The 20,483-nt window shown below is 43.3% G+C and overlaps 1 protein-coding gene across 1 annotated transcript in view; it reads left to right on the top strand.

The window, feature by feature from the left end:
- Window positions 1–20,098, top strand: part of LOC121536024 (up-regulator of cell proliferation-like) — a 46,863-nt gene extending 26,765 nt beyond the window's left edge. Inside the window, exons 6-8 of the mRNA XM_041843301.2 lie at window positions 5,785–5,889; window positions 6,295–6,489; window positions 19,954–20,098. Of these exons, the coding sequence (XP_041699235.2) occupies window positions 5,785–5,889; window positions 6,295–6,489; window positions 19,954–20,098 (445 nt within the window). The remainder of the gene's footprint in view (window positions 1–5,784; window positions 5,890–6,294; window positions 6,490–19,953) is intronic.
- The last annotated feature ends 385 nt before the right edge of the window (window positions 20,099–20,483 follow it).

Genomic DNA, 20,483 nt, shown 5'->3' with positions numbered 1-20,483 from the left:
AAGTTGTTTGGTTGTGGGAGACAGTGTCCATTCTGCAAAGCCCCCTGTGATGTAGAGGGGGAGGGCCATAGAGGGCACTCAGCTTTGATTCATAGACCTAAAGGACTTGGATGTTGTGAAAAAAGTACATTCACAGGAAGACTTTCTACAGATATATGCTCACAATCTGTTTTTTCTAGAATGATAAACACATTGATGTGGTATTTTTTTCATGCTGAGATGAGATGGATCTTCCAGTCAGGCAATTCCCAGGCCACATACTGGAAGTTCCTCTTTGTGAAGTACAATGTGGAGTATGCAGAGTCGCACAATGCCTTGCCAGCTTCTTTGCCAAGAGACTGGAGTTCCATCACTCGTGAAGAGGCTTTTAAAAGCTTGACAGAGACATTTCGGAGAAACATTTAGGGGAGCACAAGTTCCGTGTCATGCTGATCCTAGGAAAGACAGCATGGTCTGGTGTGGCTCCACTGGAATTTATGTAAATATATATGATTTAGCTACGGCATGAAGAGAGTTTGAAAGAAGATTCATTTAAGTTTCCGTCCACAAACATGAAACAATATGAGACCCTGATGTTAACAGTGTAACCAACTCCCCTCTTGAGTAGAAGAGGTGATATAGGAAAGGAACATGTACATTACTTCTGCTCACATCTCACAGACTTTGAGGCCTGTTGTAAATTATGAGACATGGTCTTGACATGGATTGATTAGTGCTTTGACAAAGAGCATTTACGACAGCCCGCTCATGAACATAACTCCAGCACTGTAACTCCAAAGCATAGACATGGGACAGACACTTAGGTATGTAATGGATGACTGGATATGTTGAATGTCTTTGCTGAATACCAAACTATTGCCAGTGGTGTAGTAGAGCCTGGAGAAGTGGGTAACTCTAATTTTGCCAAATTATTTCCAAATGGCTTGGAAATGTGCCCTGTGTGAAAAAGTATGTTTCCTATAGCTTTTTTAAATGAGTTTTCCTATAGTATTTTTTTTTTTTTTTAAACAACAAAGTCCACAATGTTGTGGAAAACTAGAGAGTGAACAAATGTGATGATGATAAAGGTCAGGTGATGAAGATGCGTCTAGCGACTTGCTGACGCCAGCCTGGCGTGTTGATTCAATATGTCTGGACGGATGGCTGTATATTTCCATCTCACAGGAGAGAGTCACACCTTCGCCGTGGCAATCTCCAGGATGAGACGTTCTCACAGAAATCCTGGGGTCACTGTCACCAGGAGAGGTGTGAAGACTGATGAAATCTTCAATTGACTCAATTAATGTTACTGTGTGAATTATATTTTTGAGTTTGGTTTGTTTCAAGAGCTGATAAAGAGCTGCACATTTTGATATGTCTTATTGCATTGTATGTTTTCTGGTTGATGTATTTTTAAAGTGACTGGATTGAAATTGTATGCTGGGTTCACTGGTTATCAGGCACATCCATGTTGTCTGGTCAGAACATTCAAACTGAGTTGATTAGATTAGAATCTGGGTGTGTTTTCTTGTCTTATTTTTTCTAGTGCTTAGAAATGTTAATTCAGGTTGGGGGTGCATTCCCGCTTGAATTTCGTTAAAAGGGCAGTGAATTCGCTCATACTTTCTACCAAGCTCCTGTGTATCAGACACACAGTTTTTCTCTTAGAGATTATTCTGAACTGAAGACAGTGTAACCACATTAAATCTTAGCCTATTGGTGATAGACATTTATTCTGTGTTATTCTGTAATGTAACATGTATTTCATGTACACTCATTGTTTGTGTCAATAATTTTGTGACTAATAAATTATATTAGTTAAATTGAGTAAATGCATTCCTCGTTTTCCAGAGTAATTATTTGATTGACTATATGTCTATAATTTAGTAGAGCTATTGATAGTTGTTAATTACACTGTAAATTGGGTACCAACTTGACATCCCTGAGCTGCTTGCCCCAATACATGTATACTAGAACATTGGTTGCCAGGATTAGCTATATGCAGTGACGTGTATTCATGGATGCCAAGGGAAGCCAGGCTTCCCCTTAAAACTGACCAAGAAATAAATAACAAAATATATAAAATAATGTATATTTTAGTCTCTCTGTGTTTTCATAATTTTCCTTCAATTCGCAAGAGGCTGAATATATCTCACCGGAGGAAGCATCAGAGTGAGCAAAACAGCACCCCTCTGTCTCTGTATGTGTAGGCCATCTATCTGATGCTGTCTGGTATGACATCGTTGCCGCCCGTAGCATTGATTGCAAGGGAAGCCACCGAACATTTGGCCTCCCTTGATGAAAATAAATAAAATAAATAGCCAACCATCGTTGAGCTAAACTGAGTGAGCTCAACTGTGAATGGTCCTGGCGCACCAAATAAAAGTGTCAAGGGAAGCCAGTTTGGATTTGGCTTCACTCCAATCACATCGCACCAAGAGCATACGTCATTGACAGAAACAACTTGAATTGTTGCATCTCGTTGTGTTGTTGTCCTCCGGTGGCTAGCTAGCTAGCTAAAACTTGCCTTTTTCTAAATTAGCCATGGATGGAGAAAGGGATTTGGACTTTTTACTTAATTCTCCTTACTGGCCAATGATTATAACGGCGATTCTGATCCAACCATTAATTCATACATTGTGCCCCTGACCTGAGAGGATGGAAGTTCAATATGTAGCTAGATGTAGAAAGCTAATGTTAACTAGCTAGCGTTGCCCATGAAAGGAAGTTAGGCAAGCGAGTAAGCATTCTAGCCAGGTAGCCTAGGACAACAAAAAATAAAGCCTGTACTGTATGACAGAGTGATAGACCGTTTCATCAACATGAAAGAGAGGAGGATGGCATTGGCGTTTCTCTACAAATAGGGTGAGTCAACATGTTTTTTCTACTTGCACTAATGTACACACACACACACACACACACAAACACACATAAATCAGAACCATGGACAGCCACATCATATTGATTGGAATAAATAGTTTTTGGTATCTTAGTTGTCACTGTATTAGACTGAGCATAGGTGATTTGATGATGTTGAAATGTTGAAGTTGAAATGGTGCTGGAATAGTGGAGGCAGCTCCTGTTTTCTTTGCAACTTTTTTCTTCGGTAACTCTCTGCGGTTCTAAATCAATAGTTGTTTAGTGGTGCGAAAATGTCAGAAACATTAACTTGCTTGACCATGCTGTAGGTCATATAACTGTTTGTTACATGTGTAGCGTGGTACGTTCTGCGTTGTGTACTTTTATTTAGGACACTGCCACAACTGGAATTCTGATGGTTGGATCATTTTTATTCGACCTGCACACGAAGAGACAACACACAATATGTTAGCCCTTGGTGCAGTCACAGCTCTCGGGCACCTGCGTGAGCACATAGAAACTCACTCAAACACTGTCCCAAATACTTACGAGTTACAATAGGTACCCTAATTAGCGAGCTCGGTGAAAGTTGTTAACATAAATCTTTATAATTGTCCACATTGTAACAAAACCTATAGTTGCGTAACAGCACTTTGTGTAACTTTACCACAGTTTTATAATTACAAATTACGGCGCCAAGGACAACATACCTTGCTAGTTGAAGGTCAGGCAAAAGAGAACAATAAGAGGGTACGTAAGTACAGATAACCCTCGATGGACCAAACCAAAATATACACAACTTTTACAATCAGGAGTATTTACAATATAGATATATAAAAAAAATGTGTACACGGAAAAATAACATTAGCTATGCAGCTGTAATTAAATAAAGAAAACACATTGAATTATTACTATTATTAATTTATTAACATCCCCTCTTGACCTGGCCTACTTGAACTGTCCTTGTGTGCAACTTGGTGCATAATCTAGGGGAACAACATCACACTACTACATTCACCCCCACTGTTTTACACTAGATTATAAGCACAAGACAAAACACATTACCTCGAAAGTAACAAAGCAAAGAAAGAAAAAAAAACATTTCACACCCACAGGGCGACAGAGTAACCCAGTGTAGTCCCTTAATTCTAGACCCACAAATGCTCGATCAGCTGGAAAGCTATCCCGCGAAGGATTAGGAAGAATAAGAGGTAGCTAATCCCTTATTCAACCATATACAAAAAATGCCAAATACTACACACAAAGTTACAGGAATTGTCAAAAGTATTAGACAAACCTACAAATCTAAGACCCACTTAAATCTCCACATACACAAAAAAAAGAAGAAAAGGTAGGCAATATCCTACCATCACTGAGAAACCAACAATTGTTTCATTCCCTGTGAAGACATAGTTTGAATTAGCCTATTCACTGGCTTAATAAGTCTACCTAGTCTAGTCCGAACACCCTCACCCAAAAACCTAGCAGGAATGTTACGGACAGCACTAACCGTGCTCAAAGGTCTAACATCAGGTTGGGGAGTACTACAGATTGGCATATCCGGAGCCAGCACACTTTCAATTTCCGACTCAACACTAGTAGTGTCAGACGACTGATCAGAATCCTGGTAGATTGTCACAGACCACACTGACAAAGCATCTTCAACCAAGTTAACAACATCAGGCACAGCACCATCCCCGCTGAGTGGAGTTTCACTACCAGATCTCTTGTAGGCTTTGGGGATCTCTCTCTGATCCACTTCTGTTGAGCACACCTCACTCAAGGGGACTTCATACAGTTGTTCCACTTCACTTCCATCAGCTGGGACTTCACCATCCTCTTGGAGTATCCTCCCAGAAGACTCAGGAAGGCTTGCTACCCAGTGGACAGTCCTTGCGTCACTCCCATCCATTTTGCTGGACGCTGCAGACATCTCAGAGATCATGTCACCACTCGATAGAGATCCGTGACTCTCAGGTTCCTCCCAAGAAGGCAAAGGCAGAAAGTTGACTGGCATAGTCAGGTTCCTATGCACAGTTTTGATGCATCCAGTGGTAGGGTGCTGTATACGATATGTGTTCAGTGAGCTGTTCTTCGCAGCAACTATGTACACCGCACTGTCCCAGCGATCAGCCAGTTTCTTCTTGCCCCTCTCTCCCTTGTTAGCAAGTAGAACTCTTTCTCCCTTCTCTACTGAATGACCCTTCGACCGTCGGTTGTAGACCTTGGCTTGTCTCTTTTGTTGGTTACTTGCATGCTGCTGAGCCAATGTCATGGCTTCTCTCAGATCCTCACCCAAAGATTGGACATACTTATCCACATCTACCGTGTCCCCATCCAACAGCACACTTTCAAACATAACATCTACTGGCAACCTAGGGGTGCGTCCAAACATCAAGAAGAAGGGCGGAAACCCAGTAGTCTCGTGAACAGTGCAGTTATAGGAGAATGTCAATGTGTTCAACATCTGAGGCCATTTAGCCTTGGACCTAGCTGGCAGAGCTCTAATCATCCCACCCAGTGTGCGATTCAGAAGTTCTGCTTGACCGTTCCCCATGGGATGATAAGGTGTGGTGCGGGACTTTCCAACACCAGATAACTGAAGTAATTCTGCAATAAGTGAACTTTCAAAGTTACCACCCCTGATACAATCAGCGAACCCATAAATGCAGAATAAATTATTCCAGAGAACACGAGCCACAGTCTTAGCAGACCGGTTTGGACGTGGATACGCACATGCCAGCTTAGTAAAGTGATCAGTCACTACTAACACATCAATAGACTTGTTGTTTGAATCTTCTGCAGTCCAGAAATCAATACACACGAGTTCCAAAGGTGCCGTTGTCACAATGGAGACAAGTGGAACTCTTGCTTCAGGCTCGGGTGCTTTACTCAACACGCATCTCTTACAGTGGGCCACGTATTCCTTGACATCCTTTTCCATAGAGTCCCAGTAAAACCGCTGTCTCATAAGCCACAATGTGCGCTGCTGGCCCTGGTGACCAGCATCATCATGAACTCCCTTCAACACAAGGCCTCTCAAAGACACAGGTACGACATACTGGAATATTTTCTTCTTACTCACTGGGTGTTTTGAGACACGATACAGAATCCCTAACCGTGTGGTGAGTTTTCCGCACTGTCTTAGAGTATAAACTGTTTCCTTAGCTTCAAGGGCTCGCTCTCTCCTAGATGGGCGCCAGCCTCTATCTACAAAGAACATGACTCTGCTGATGACAGGATCCAGTGACTGGTTATCATACAGCTCCTTGTGTGTATAGACAGGTAAAGGGCTCTGACCCATGGACGTCAACCTCTTAAGGTGCTGCACATGTGAAACGGCCCTCACTGTGGCACCATCATCCCATCGGCGGTGAGCATGGAGGACAGCAGACACCTCTTCACAGGAAACCAATCCACTGACATCGTCTCCAGCTCTACTCAACTCATTCCCAGGAGCCATAGACGTTCCACAGCCATCCACGGGCTGTTCACAGGAGAGGCGGAACATGTCTTGAACATCATCCACTTGAAGACCTCTGGCTTCCTCCAGCAGGACATCATATGGAATTCTTGTCAGTCGGTGCAGAACTGTGGAGCTGACAAATGGCTCTCTGCTCAAAGCATCAGCAACAACATTCTTGGGACCTGGTATGTACTGGATATCAAAATCAAAGGGTGCCAGCTTTACAACCCATCTCTGCTCGCATGCATCAAGTCTCGGCTTCGTAAGAATATATTTGAGTGGATTGTTGTCGGTCCACACAGTAAACTAATGCCCTCTCAGCCAATGGCTGAATTTATCATGAATGGCCCATTTCATGGCTAGAAATTCCAGCCGGTGAGCAGGATACTTGGATTGTGCATGATTAAGAGATTTTCTAGCAAAAGCTATCGGCCTGGCTATGTCCTTCCCATCTTGCACTTGGGATAGTACAGCTCCTAAACCACTAGTAGATGCATCCACGGAAAGTAGAAATGGCTGAGAAAAATCTGGATGAGCCAGCAGTGCCTGGTCAACTAGTGCTGATTTCAAAGCTTCAAAAGCGAGTCGACCTTCGGCAGTCCAGTCTGCAGCAGTGAGCCTGCGAGTGGGACCAGGCCTCTTCCTACCCTTGCCTCTCCTAGGCTTCTTCTGACCTGTAGTTAGCTGAAACAATGGCCTATCAACCATGGAACAATTCTCAATGTAGTGCTGATAGTATACTACCATACCAAGGAAAGAACGGATTTTGCTAGGAGACGGCGTGACACCATCAGCTTCCATTATCTCACTCTCAGTCACATTCAAAATGGTTTGAACTTTAGCAGGGTCAGTGGCTACACCCTCCTGAGAAATGACGTGGCCCAAAAACTTAACAGACCTCCTCAGAAACTTGTACTTAGACGGAGACAGTTTAAGGTTGTGCTCCTGCAACCGCTGAAAAACCATCTCAAGTCTCTGCAGACTCTCTTCCTCCGTCTTAGCAAAAACCATCAGATCATCCAAGTAACAAAGGAGACTTAGAAAGTTTTGGTCACCAAAGATGGTCAGCATCATTCTCATAAAAGTAGCCGGGCTGTTGCAGAGGCCCTGAGGTAACCGATTGTACTCGTGCAGACCTAAAGGGGAGGAAAAGGCAGTGTATTTCTTGTCCTCTTCATGCAGTGGCACGTTGTAATACCCTGACGTCAAATCCATTGTGTTGAAGAAGGCATTACCTCCCAGCGCGGCCAGTACATCAGCCTGATGAGGCAGGGAATGAGCATCCTTTACTGTGCGGGCATTTAACCACCTGAAGTCAGTACATAGGTGCAAGTCCCCATTCTTTTTCCATAGCAGCACCAATGGTGAGGCATACTCGCTGCTGGACTTTCTAACGATTTCCTTTTCCTCCATATCATCCAGTGTTTCCCTGAGTTTTTAGTAATGAGCTGGAGACTGCCCATTTCGATTACCTTATCGTAGGCTGTCATCAGTCAGCCGTATGCGATGGCAGAACTACTTTGCCTCGCCACAATCTAGGCTATGTCTAAAGAACACTGTGTCATATTTCCCAATTAAGTTGACAAGTTTATCTTTCCAGATCTGTGAAACTGGACACTCCTCAACAGACAGGCCTTGGAGTCCAAGATTGCTCAGTGTACTGTTGCCATTAACTACACTGCCACCAACTGAACTCTTAGCTGTCAGACTGCCATGTGAGCTGTCACATTGAGCCTTTGCCACATTCTGATAAGTTGCTTGCTGCTTGACATCATCAAAATCCTCCAATGCAATGCAAGGGTACACATCCGCCACTTTAGCATTTAATCTCAGGGTAACTGGCGATGTTGTTGGATTCACAATCTTCACAGGGAGCCATCCATCCCCCCACAGAGGCGTAACTACTCTCCTCACTAGTATGTATCGATTCACACAACGAGACGTGCTGGGCTCGACAACAACAGTACTGCCCACAGAGAGTTTTGTCTTTGGGGGTAGGCGGCCCCACACCAGATGCTCACTCATGGGTTGGAGCGTTACTGCTCTCTTCAACTTAATGGTGCCCACTTTATCTGGGATGGAGTCTCCTCTCCATCTCTCCAGATTTGACATCACACTGGCTAGAGGAACCTGGTGTACCCGCCACCCGCCAGTAGCTGTCATTTGATTTGAACTGTCTAATCAGAGACTTCAACACATTAGTGCCCACAATGAGTTCATCAACCTGCCCATCTACAATAAGCACGGGGACTACATAACTGAAGCCATAAAGCTGCATTTTTAAGTCACACATGCCCACTGGGCTAGTATGCTTCCCACCACAACCCACCAGGATGATGTCTGAAGGAGCTAGAAAGTTCCCCTCTACCACTCCTGCCTCCCTCAACCGAGGTACAATATCTGCGCGCAGAGTAGTAGCCATGGACCCACTATCTAACATCCCCTTCAGCTCAACTTTATCCTGTACTAGCACGGTGGTGTAAAACAAACTGTCATTCTGAGTAATTCTCATTGTGTTCTGAAAAATTACTGTGTTGGTCTTGGGTACTGACTCACAAAAGTAAGGATAAACAGATTCGATATCATCATCAATGGAGGAAAAATAAGAATGCCCCACATTGCCCTCCTCAGAATGGAGGCTTTCTAGTTTTCCTGAGACCTGCCAGTCTGTCCACATCCAGGGCTCTGTCGCTTCCCAGCCTCACTACAGTCAAAGCTCATATGGCCCGGAGAGAAGCACTTGAAGCACAGCTGGTGCATCTGACAGTGAGCTTTGGTCCAGTGATAAGTGCTTCCACAGACAGCGCACTCACGCTGACGTTTGTGGAACTGTTTACGAGACCCTCTGTTCACAGACTGAGTATTGCTGACCAGAGCCTTCTCTAACAAAGTCAAAACTTTCTCTAATGTCTCACCCTCAGATACAGATGGTGTCTGGTCTGGTTCACAGCCACATTGAGAAAAAGATGACACATTAGGTCTGTTCACAGGACCCACTCCCTCCTGGGGGGAGTCAAAGATGGCAGCTGTGAAAGTTGTGTTCCACATTCTTTACGTTCCCTTAACAGTTCATCCAACCGATCCTGTACCTCACTGGCTGTCCAGTCAGGAAAGGGTTTGCTCTTGAACACTTGGGCCAACTCTTTATCAGGACAGTTGCGTACAAACATGACTGCCAACTCTGAGCATTGATTGGGTAAGGTCCTGCCCTCACTCACAAGGTACTGTTCGGCTGCCTCTGCAGCTGTGTTGAGCCTAATCCAGAAATCTATTGGACCATCATTAGCATATGGTTTGATTGAATAGAAATCAGCTAATGGCATACCTGAGCAGACAGTATCCCCAAAGTGTTGCTTGAAAACACTGAACACCGCCTTAACATCTGTGACAACAGGGTTGTTACGCATCCAGAATTTGGTCACATCCCGAGCCCTCCCCATGAGCCTAGACATCACCTCCCCAACATTCTCAGACCCAGTCTAACCCCTCTTCTCTAGGTAGACTCCCATTAGCTCCTCCCACTCCAAGACAGAGTACTTATCTGAGCCATCACCCCTAAAGAAAGGTGGAGCACTAACATCTGACTTCACAACCAGATTCAGCTTGGACGCATCAATAAAGGTTGACCCACACTGCTCAGGCAGGGGAAACTGCTGGGGTTGGTGAGGGGGACGGGCAGGAGAAAGACTTGAAACCCCAGGCTGCAGTAAACTCGCTCTGATAGATTCTCCTATCTCTAAACCAATCTGCTTAATAATGTCACTAAGCTGACTCGGAGGCGTCCCATTATCACTGAGGACTGTGGATGATGGTACATCAAAAGACAGAGGTGGGATACCCTGGTCAGGTGGAACAAACAGCCTACCCCTCCCAGTGCTTGCAAACTCAGGACTAGCAAACGCTCTACTCCCAGGAGCTGACTGTACAATTGGTGTAAATGGAAGGGCACCCCTCCCTCTACCCACACTAAAATCCCCAGCATAACTCAATTTATGGACTTGAGAATCTTACATGGCTCAACAGAGCACTAAAATACAATGTAATTTACTGCATTCAAATACAAAAAAATTATTGCAATAAACAAATTCATCCAAAACATACAAATAAGCACGAATACCTGTATCTAATGAATATGCTACATTCACCTTCACTATTTACAGTATAAACAGTGAGGGAAAAAAGTATTTGATCCCCTGCTGATTTTGTACGTTTGCCCACTGACAAAGAAATGATCAGTCTATAATTTTAATGGTAGGTTTATTTGAACAGTGAGAGACAGAATAACAACAAAAAAATCCAGAAAAACTTATGTCAAAAATGTTATAAATTGATTTGCATTTTAATGAGGGAAATAAGTATTTGACCCCCTCTCAATCAGAAAGATTTCTGGCTCCCAGGTGTCTTTTATACAGGTAACGAGCTGAGATTAGGAGCACACTCTTAAAGGGAGTGCTCCTAATCTCAGCTTGTTACCTGTATAAAAGACACCTGTCCACAGAAGCAATCAATCAATCAGATTCCAAACTCTCCACCTTGGCCAAGACCAAAGAGCTCTCCAAGGATGTCAGGGACAAGATTGTAGACCTGGAATGGGCTACAAGACCATCGCCAAGCAGCTTGGTGAGAAGGTGACAACAGTTGGTGCGATTATTCGCAAATGGAAGAAACACAAAAGAACTGTCAATCTCCCTCGGCCTGGGGCTCCATGCAAGATCTCACCTCGTGGAGTTGCAATGATCATGAGAACGGTGAGGAATCAGCCCAGAACTACAAAGGTGGATCTTGTCAATGATCTCAAGGCAGCTGGGATCATAGTCACCAAGAAAACAATTGGTAACACACTACGCCGTGAAGGACTGAAATCCTGCAGCGCCCGCAAGGTCCCCCTGCTCAAGAAAGCACATATACATGCCCGTCTGAAGTTTGCCAATGAACATCTGAATGATTCAAAGGAGAACTGGGTGAAAGTGTTGTGGTCAGATGAGACCAAAATGGAGCTCTTTGGCATCAATTCAACTCGCCGTGTTTGGAGGAGGAGGAATGCTGCTTATCACCCCAAGAACACCATCCCCACCGTCAAACATGGAGGTGGAAACATTATGCTTTGGGGGTGTTTTTCTGCTAAGGGGACAGGACAACTTCACCGCATCAAAGGGGACGATGGACGGAGCCATGTACCGTCAAATCTTGGGTGAGAACCTCCTTCCCTCAGCCAGGGCATTGAAAATGGGTCATGGATGGGTATTCCAGCATGACAATGACCCAAAACACACGGCCAAGGCAACAAAGGAGTGGCTCAAGAAGAAGCACATTAAGGTCCTGGAGTGGCCTAGCCAGTCTCCAGACCTTAATCCCATAGAAAATCTGTGGAGGGAGCTGAAGGTTTGAGTTGCCAAACGTCAGCCTCGAAATCTTAATGACTTTTAGAAGATCTGCAAAGAGAAGTGGGACAAAATCCCTCCTGAGATGTGTGCAAACCTGGTGGCCAACTACAAGAAATGTCTGACCTCTGTGATTGCCAACAAGGGTTTTGCCACCAAGTACTAAGTCATGTTTTGCAGAGGGGTCAAATACTTATTTCCCTCATTAAAATGCAAATCAATTTATAACATTTTTTACATACGTTTTTCTGGATTCTCACTGTTCAAATAAACCTACCATTAAAATTATAGACTGGTAATTTCTATGTCAGTGGGCAAACGTACAAAATCAGCAGGGGATCAAATACTTTTTTCCCTCACTGTATTCACTTACAGTAAACCATCAACAAATGCGCATGCGCAGGTCGTGCACCTCATCCACATGCACAGCTCCAGCGGTCGGCTTGAGCTGACCAGTCGGCAGGTCACGGCACCAGTTTGTAGCGTGGTTCGTTCTGCGTTGTGTACTTTTACTTAGGACACTGCCACAACTGGAATTCTGATGGTTGGATCATTTTTATTCGACCTGCACACGAAGAGACAACACACAATATGTTAGCCCTTGGTGCAGTCACAGCTCTCGGGCACCTGCGTGAGCACATAGAAACTCACTCAAACACTGTCCCAAATACTCACGAGTTACAATAGGTACCCTAATTAGCGAGCTCGGTGAAAGTTGTTGACATAAATCTTTATAATTGTCCACATTGTAACAAAACCTATAGTTGCGTAACAGCACTTTGTGTAACTTTACCACAGTTTTATAATGACAAATTATGGCGCCAAGGACAACATACCTTGCTAGTTGAAGGTCAGGCTAAAGAGAACAATAAGTAAGTACAGATAACCCTCGATGGACCAAACCAAAATATACACAACTTTTACAATCAGGTGTATTTACAATAGAGATATCAAAATAATGTTTGTACACCGAAAAATAACATCAGCTATGCAGCTGTAATTAAATAAAGAAAACACATTGAATTATTATTATTATTATTATTAAATTATTAACATCCCCTCTTCACCTGGCCTACTTGAACTGTCCTTGTGTGCAACTTGGTGCATAATCTAGGGGAACAACATCACACTACTACACATGCAATATGCTTTGTGGACTTTGCTCTCCGGTTTTGTGATGAAAGAAAGGTGTGGTTGAATTTATTGTTAGGTTGTGCCCAGTTAGCAATGAGCAATCGGGAGGCCCATCGCCTCATTTTGCCCATCGCCGCATTCACGGGATGCCCGCGATATGCCAGCCGTACTCCTGCCGAACACGTGCCATTTTCCTTACACAGCCCACCCGCCCTTCTCCCGACCGGTGACACTAAAGCTGCCAGTCGGAGGCAAGACACTTTTTCAGCATCAAGCCAGCGGCATGCTCCCTATCGCCACTTTTATTTTTTGATTCAGAACAGCCTCAATTTGTCGAGGCATGGTCTCTACAAGGTGTCGAAGGCATTCCACAGGGATACTGGCCCATGTTGTCTCCAATGCTTCCCACAGTTGTGTCAAGTTGGCAGGATGTCTTTTGGGTGGTGGACCATTCTTGATACACACGGGAAACAAAACTGTCCGGTAGACAAAACTGATTTCAGTGTGTACAGAATATGAACAAATGGTAAGTGTGTGGCAGGGTGAGGTAGTCAGCACAGGGTCCAGCTGTTGGAACAGTCTTGAGGCTTGGGAGTAAAGGCTGGCTTTGGGACAGGTGGTCCGAGACTTGATGTTGACCTTTACTGCAGCGGATCCCTCTACCCTGTGCACTGCCGACTCCCGCATTCACAATCAGAGTCCCCGTTCACGTAACGGGTGATCTGAATCTGGACACCTTCATCCGTGGCATCCCGGGTTCTTCCTAATTACTCCTATACACAAAGTAAGAACGTGCGAGTTATATTTGAATCACACGTGGTCTTAAACCAGTTTAAGAATTTACTTAATAGGACACAAAACAAATGTAACATATTTAATATCAAGACGTGAAGAAACAAGTTCCTGAAACAGACCTCATCCCCTGCTCAGGTGGTGGCGATGGCAAGACTGTTTGACAGAATGCAAGGTAGTATCCGCCACACTGTCGACTTCAGGTCCTTGGCACCCATTACAGTATTAGAAATGACACACTATGTTAACACATTTCCATCCTCCACACCCTAAATGTTATATTTATTGTGACAGTAAAGACAACTGTGTAACAGTTATGTTCTTACCTTCATGTCTGCGGCCCAAACTTGAGCACCGTTGGCCCGTTGTAGTGTCTCATATGTAGAAATAGGCGAGGTATATGACTTTGTGTTTGTGGTAACTAGTGATGACCATGGAGGATGGTTGCTACGAAGAACTTCCTGTTGAGGCTTTTCGGCTTCTTCTGTGGTGTTTAAGAGGTGCCGCCATCTACTGTACATAGTGATCAACACTTCTCTTCAAGTGGGTTTAGGGAGTGTCATTTATTGTTAGAAAGGAAGCGTTTGTATTGCCTCATATACTGTATAGTAGCCTATATTACATCAATGGTAAAAATGTAGCCTATTATTGGGCATAATTAATATAATGAATCTACTTAAACTGCTAATTATTAGATGTAGGCCTATGACTTTTTGTGCCATCCCCAATGCTTGTAAATGGATTATGTCCAAATGTGTGGTTTTATTTAGTTTTTAAATGGGCAACTAAATTAAATCAAATTAAAATCACAACATATGTAAGGTATTTATAGAAACAACAAAAACAGCTTGCAGCCTCTGGCTGGCTGTGGTTAGCTGGAAGGTAGCAGGCCGAATTTGAAATGAATTCATGGCTAAATGGCTTGCCTAGGGCTTATACTGTAGCTGTCCTCTGACTGGGGGCTACCCGCCAGAGATGCAAATCATGTCTTGAACTGCAAACTCCACTCGCCCGCTGGCGGTATGAATTTCTAGCCTTGGGAGCAGCGCCAGTGGAAAATAGCAAGCGGGGAATGTTTTTGCTATCTGGGTAGTTGCCCTTTAATTCAATTGTGCACCTAGCAAGACACCATTCAGTGTTTCTGTACTGTAGGCTACAATGTACAGTGTAGGCTGCATGTAATGACAGAGTTTGCTAAACAAATTCCCCGCGATTGATACAAATCAGAGTGAAATCATTCTGCCAGGTAGGCCTACTTTCTAACTGGGAAGGTTTTTGGGGAAAGCCTTTAGAAGATATTTTACTTATTAAGTCAAAGACTAAATTAACTGCAATACACTGGTCTCGAATATATTAGCATAACTAGGCTACACAGAACCATGGTGGACCCATTGTAAAACGAGGCTTTTCACCATATTAAAACGTGTCCCAGTCCAACATGACTAGCTCTGCCCACTGGGACGTGGCTTATGGAGAGCTCTCTGAAATAAGCGCTCATATTGTCGTATTCCACCGGATCGAGTCCGGTTCCGAGGGTCGCATGCAGTGGCGGCTGGCCGATAGAGGGCGCTAGGGCGCCGCCCCTTAAATAAAATTATTTTAAAAAATAAAAAAATAAAAATAATAATAATAATAATAATAAAAACATCAGTATGTCAATATTTGTGTGTTTGAAATATGGAATGCACACAGTAATATGTGTAAGATATGATAGAAAATCATATTCGCAACCTTTCCTCTGCCTGTCAAACGCCTCGTCAGCTCTGGGCGATACAGAAAGTGCCCCGAGGAGGCGGGTCTACGTAGCAGTTAAGCCAATTGCTAATTTAAGATATGAATGTATGACATAAAATGTAGTCAATAAGCGATCTTAAATCGAATCCAAGGAGGGCGATTATTTTACCGCCCCAAGCTCGCCCCCTGATAAAATAAGGACCGGGGTCCAGTGACGCCATTTTTACTAGACAACAATGGCTGAACGCAAACGTTACTCCTCCAAGACCCAACCCTAACTCGGTGAAATCTCTCCTCCAAGATCCGTTTGAGAGGAGAACTTTGTCAGAGAAAGTTCGGGTGAAAGAGCTGGGCCCAGATCAACCTGACCTCTCAATCAGACAGCAGGCTAGCGAGAAAGGGAAGCAGTATATGCGCGGCTTCTCCCGTAGCTGGTACACCAGGAAGGCTTGGCTAGCTGGGTGCACTGATGCTAATGCTTTATTTTGCTTTCCGTGCTTGCTTTTTAAAACGACGGGGTCAGATTCAGCATGGACAGGTACCGGAGTGAGGGATATGAAGCACCTGTCAGAGAAGGTAAAGAAACATGAGAACACCAGGGCACACATGGACAACTCTGTAAAGCTAGCTGTATTAGGAAGGGTGAACATTGCTACGCAGCTGGATGACGGCCACAGGATTGCGGTGAGGAAACACAATGAGGAGGTGGATAAAAACAGGCACATTCTATCCAAAATTATCGATTGTGTGAAGTTCTGTGGGGCTTTTGAGTTGGCCTTGCGTGGGCACGAGGAGACTGACTCTCAGACAACCCCGGCATTTTCCGGGGCTTAGTGGATTTTGTTGCCTCCCTCGACAGTGTGCTGGAGGAGCACCTGAAGACAGCTACCGTTTTTAAGGGCACGTCAAAGACGATACAGAACGAGCTGTTGGACTGTATGCTGTCAATGCTTAAGGATTACATCCTGGAGGAAGTAAAGAGTGCTGATTTTATCGCCATTCAAGCTGACGAGACGACTGACGTTTCCACCCACTGCCAGTTGGTGCTTGTGTGAGTGATTATCATAGAGCCGTCACAATTATATTTGTTTTAGTATTTTAAAAGGAAAGAGAAGACACAATCAGACGTTGATAATAATGCAGGAAAGTACTACACAGTTTGTAATAATTATTCAGGTGTCCACCAGGTCAATTTCTAGAAGAGGCCTAGTTGTTATTGAATATTAACTTTATTGCTAAGTGAACAGCAGAACAAAATTATGTTGCATCCCTCTCACAAATGTAATAGAAAAGGCTTTAAAACGTAATAACATCAGTTAATTATGTACATCACAGGTTAAAAGCAGTTACTAGACATAGTTTGTGTGTATATACACACTGTCTGTCTGTCTGTCTGTCTGTCTGTCTGTCTATATATATATATATAAGTCACTGGTTGTGTGTTGAGGGGGAATTACAGTGAGTTAAGAAGTCTGATTGCAAGTTATCAAATTAAACTTTATTTTTTGGACCCAGGGCCTCAATTCCCTCTTTGTGTGGGGACAGCGCATCTGACGAGCAGCAACAGCCCATCAAGCGACGGAGGATGCTGGGACCAGGAGAACAACAGAGGTTGGCTATAGAGGTAAGTTGTGATGTAATTGTCAGTGTTTCCCACCTAGAACTTTTTTTCAGGCCTGGTAGTATGTAGCCAAAACCCTGAACAATCAGCACCTTGGTAATCATATACTTGAGTTGGACATAGGCATGTGTCAGTCAGGATCACTTGCATCAAAATAGCTAATTGCAAATTAAAGCTGATGATGTATCTTTTACAGGTATGTGATACCATCCTGAGTCATGCCAAAGAGAGGTTCTCCTTCACCCAGCACCTCATCAGCGCAACACTATTGCACGGAGAGTTGTTCCCACAACACAGTGTGAAGTTCCCCGATACAGCGCTTGAAACAACCGTGGAGGCGTACCCCCATGTTGAACAAGGCCAAGCTCAAAACCAAACTGTCCCTCATCTATGAGAACAGTGAGTTCAAGGCTTGTAGTGGTGCAGTGCCCTGTACCAGTTCTTCATGGAGAACAACCTTCAGAGCACTTTCACAGAGACTGCCAGCCTCCTCAAGATCCTCATCACCACACCCATGACAACTGCTGAGTCAGAAAGGTGCTTCTCTACACTGAAAAGGATCAAGACCTTCCTGAGAAACAGCATGACACAGGATCGCCTGAACGCTCTGGCCATGCTCTCCATGGAGAAGAAACTTGTCAGGGACATTCCTGACTTTAATCAAAGGGTCATTGAGAGGTTTGCCACTCAGAAGGACAGACGGGCAAAATTCCTGTACAAATAAGATGACAGACACACACACACAGAGCAGCTCTGGCCGCATGTTTCTTTGTATATAGTTGACCTTAGCATAAAAAATCCAGTTATATATGGTACTCTAGAAAGTCTTAATAGTGTCTTTGCTAATATTACTGTATATATGTTGTTTTGTATCAATTAATTGTTGCAGTTCTGGAGCACATTAACAATTAGTCACATTTAGTATGATCATAAAATACTGTATGCTATTCTTCCAGTCAAAGGTTTGAGTTCATCCACTTGATATCCATTTCTATATTATACATCCTTTCATACAGTGTAAGATTTCCTATAAACTTTATAATAATTTCATGTTATTGTCCACTTTCCACTCTGTTCTGACAGCATGCCTGTTGCGTTGCCTGTTTACTACCAATGGTGAAAAGTTCACTTTAAATGCAAATGAAAGGCTTGGGTTTGTGTAATATGTTTTTGTGTAAGAATGCCTCAACTTTTTAATATTGGCATTAAATAATTACTGAATGTTTCACTGAGCACTGCTGTCCTGCAGTTTGTGTTAAAATATATCGCGATGGTTACAGGAAAAAAAAGTATGGCACAGCCCCACCGAGAATATTTTTCACCAGCCGCCACTGGTCGCATGTTTAATCAAAGTGCTAGGCACTTGTTTTTTTTTTTGTTTTAAGCCTTTCACAAACCTTAACCATAACATTAATCATTCGGAATTAATGGCTAAACGTACGTTTTAGTTTAACTTTTGCACAGTTTGACTGACAGCTAAGATACGGCACCACATGGCGTAATAAAATGTAAAGCCATGGTGTAATGCCTTGATAACACCAACAGCAAAAAACGGTATGCGGCATCATCTGGATATGTGTGCAATAAAAGTTCAACATTCACCTTCTGCTACCATTGCTGTCAAGCCGTCTACGCATCCAGTTTGACGCATACTTTCGATAAATCCAAAGTATGCACCACACAGAACGCACTGCAACTACCTCTGCAATGCAATGCTGCAAGGCAAACGCAGCGTTCCATTGGATATTAATGTACTTCTGGTGTACTAAAACGCGATAACACTGTTGGTGTGATCGAGGCGTAATTCTATTGTTGCAGTTATGCCACGGGTTGCCGATTTATTTGGCGATTGGGTTGTACAAATTACACAAAACGAAAGTCTGACCTGTGACTTCCAATGCATCTTTAACTAAAAAATAAAATAAGATTTCGTAAGAGAATCCGGTCCAAGGTAGTCAGTAGAAGTATTTTTGATGTGTCTCGGTTCTTAACTCTGGAACCAAAACAAACCTAGTCCTAAATCAATATCCCCCAAATTAGCATGTTTTAATAAATCATCTTAAAATTACTTAATTGAGCTACATAATCAATTTCAGAAATGTTGGTATGATTTGGGCATGGGAATTTAACACATGCTAATTGGGGGATAGTGACTGTATTGGTAGCCGAGCCGTATTACCCTATGTGTAACCCTAAGCCTATAACACTGTGTAACCCTAATCCTATAACACTGTGTAACCCTAATCCTATAACACTATGTAACCCTAATCCTATAACACTGTTTAACCCTAAGCCTATAACACTGTGTAACCCTAATCCTATAACACTATGTAACCCTAATCCTATAACACTGTGTAACCCTAAGCCTATAACACTGTGTAACCCTAATCCTATAACACTGTGTAACCCTAATCCTATAACACTGTGTAACCCTAAGCCTATAACACTGTGTAACCCTAATCCTATAACACTGTGTAACCCTAATCCTATAACACTGTGTAACCCTAATCCTATAACACTGTGTAACCCTAATCCTATAACGCTGTGTAACCCTAATCCCATAACACTGTGTAACCCTAAGCCTATAACACTGTGTAACCCTAATCCTATAACACTATGTGTAACCCTAAGCCTATAACACTGTGTAACCCTAATCCTATAACACTGTGTAACCCTAATCCTATAACACTGTGTAACCCTAATCCTATAACACTGTGTAACCCTAATCCTATAACACTGTGTAACCCTAAACCTATAACCCTATGTGTAACATTAACTCTTAGCCTAAATGTAACCAATTGTATCCCTAATAACCCTAACCTTTGGATCTGCCAGATGAATATACACTTCCTATTAAGGTTTGTACTGACAGTGGTGAAATCTGAACCTAGATCTGTGGTTGGCAACTTCTCACCATAAATGGACTCTAAAACCATCATGTCATTATCTGACCCTGAACTGATCATGTGGTTCTGGTTTTCTGCCAGTGTTAAAAGTACGGCCCTCATTCTTCTAACTGACCTGCTGGATCACCTGGAGCAGGATGAGCTGAACAGGTTCAGGTTTTATCTTATTGACCAAACTCTGGAGGGTTTCAAACACATCCCAAAAAGGTCATCTGCCTACATGTGAACACTATGATGTAACATACATGGTGGGGAAGATCATTGAGGTCTACAGAGAAGGAGCCCTGAAGATCACATTGTACATCCTGGGGACACTCCTCCAGGACAATGACCTGTTAGAGAAGATGGAGATGGAGAAGACGTAGGTTTCAGGATTTACCTGATTTAAATCATTCTCCCCATTCAGCATGTTTTAAATGTCATGCCCAAATTACCTAAAATCATTTCAAATCAAATCATTGAGCAGCAATGATTTAGCCATGAAATGTAAAGAATGCAAAACAATTAGCGTCAGGAAAATGTCGCCCTCATTGTCTCAGTAGGGGTTTATCTTTTACTAAGTGCAGGGTCTATGTGGAGAGAGCAGAGTCTCCAACCCACAGTTATCTATA

This window comes from Coregonus clupeaformis, unplaced genomic scaffold (genome assembly GCF_020615455.1).
Source record: "Coregonus clupeaformis isolate EN_2021a unplaced genomic scaffold, ASM2061545v1 scaf1033, whole genome shotgun sequence".
In the NCBI taxonomy this organism is placed as follows: Eukaryota; Metazoa; Chordata; class Actinopteri; order Salmoniformes; family Salmonidae; genus Coregonus; species Coregonus clupeaformis.
This window is presented reverse-complemented; position numbering and strand designations above follow the sequence as displayed.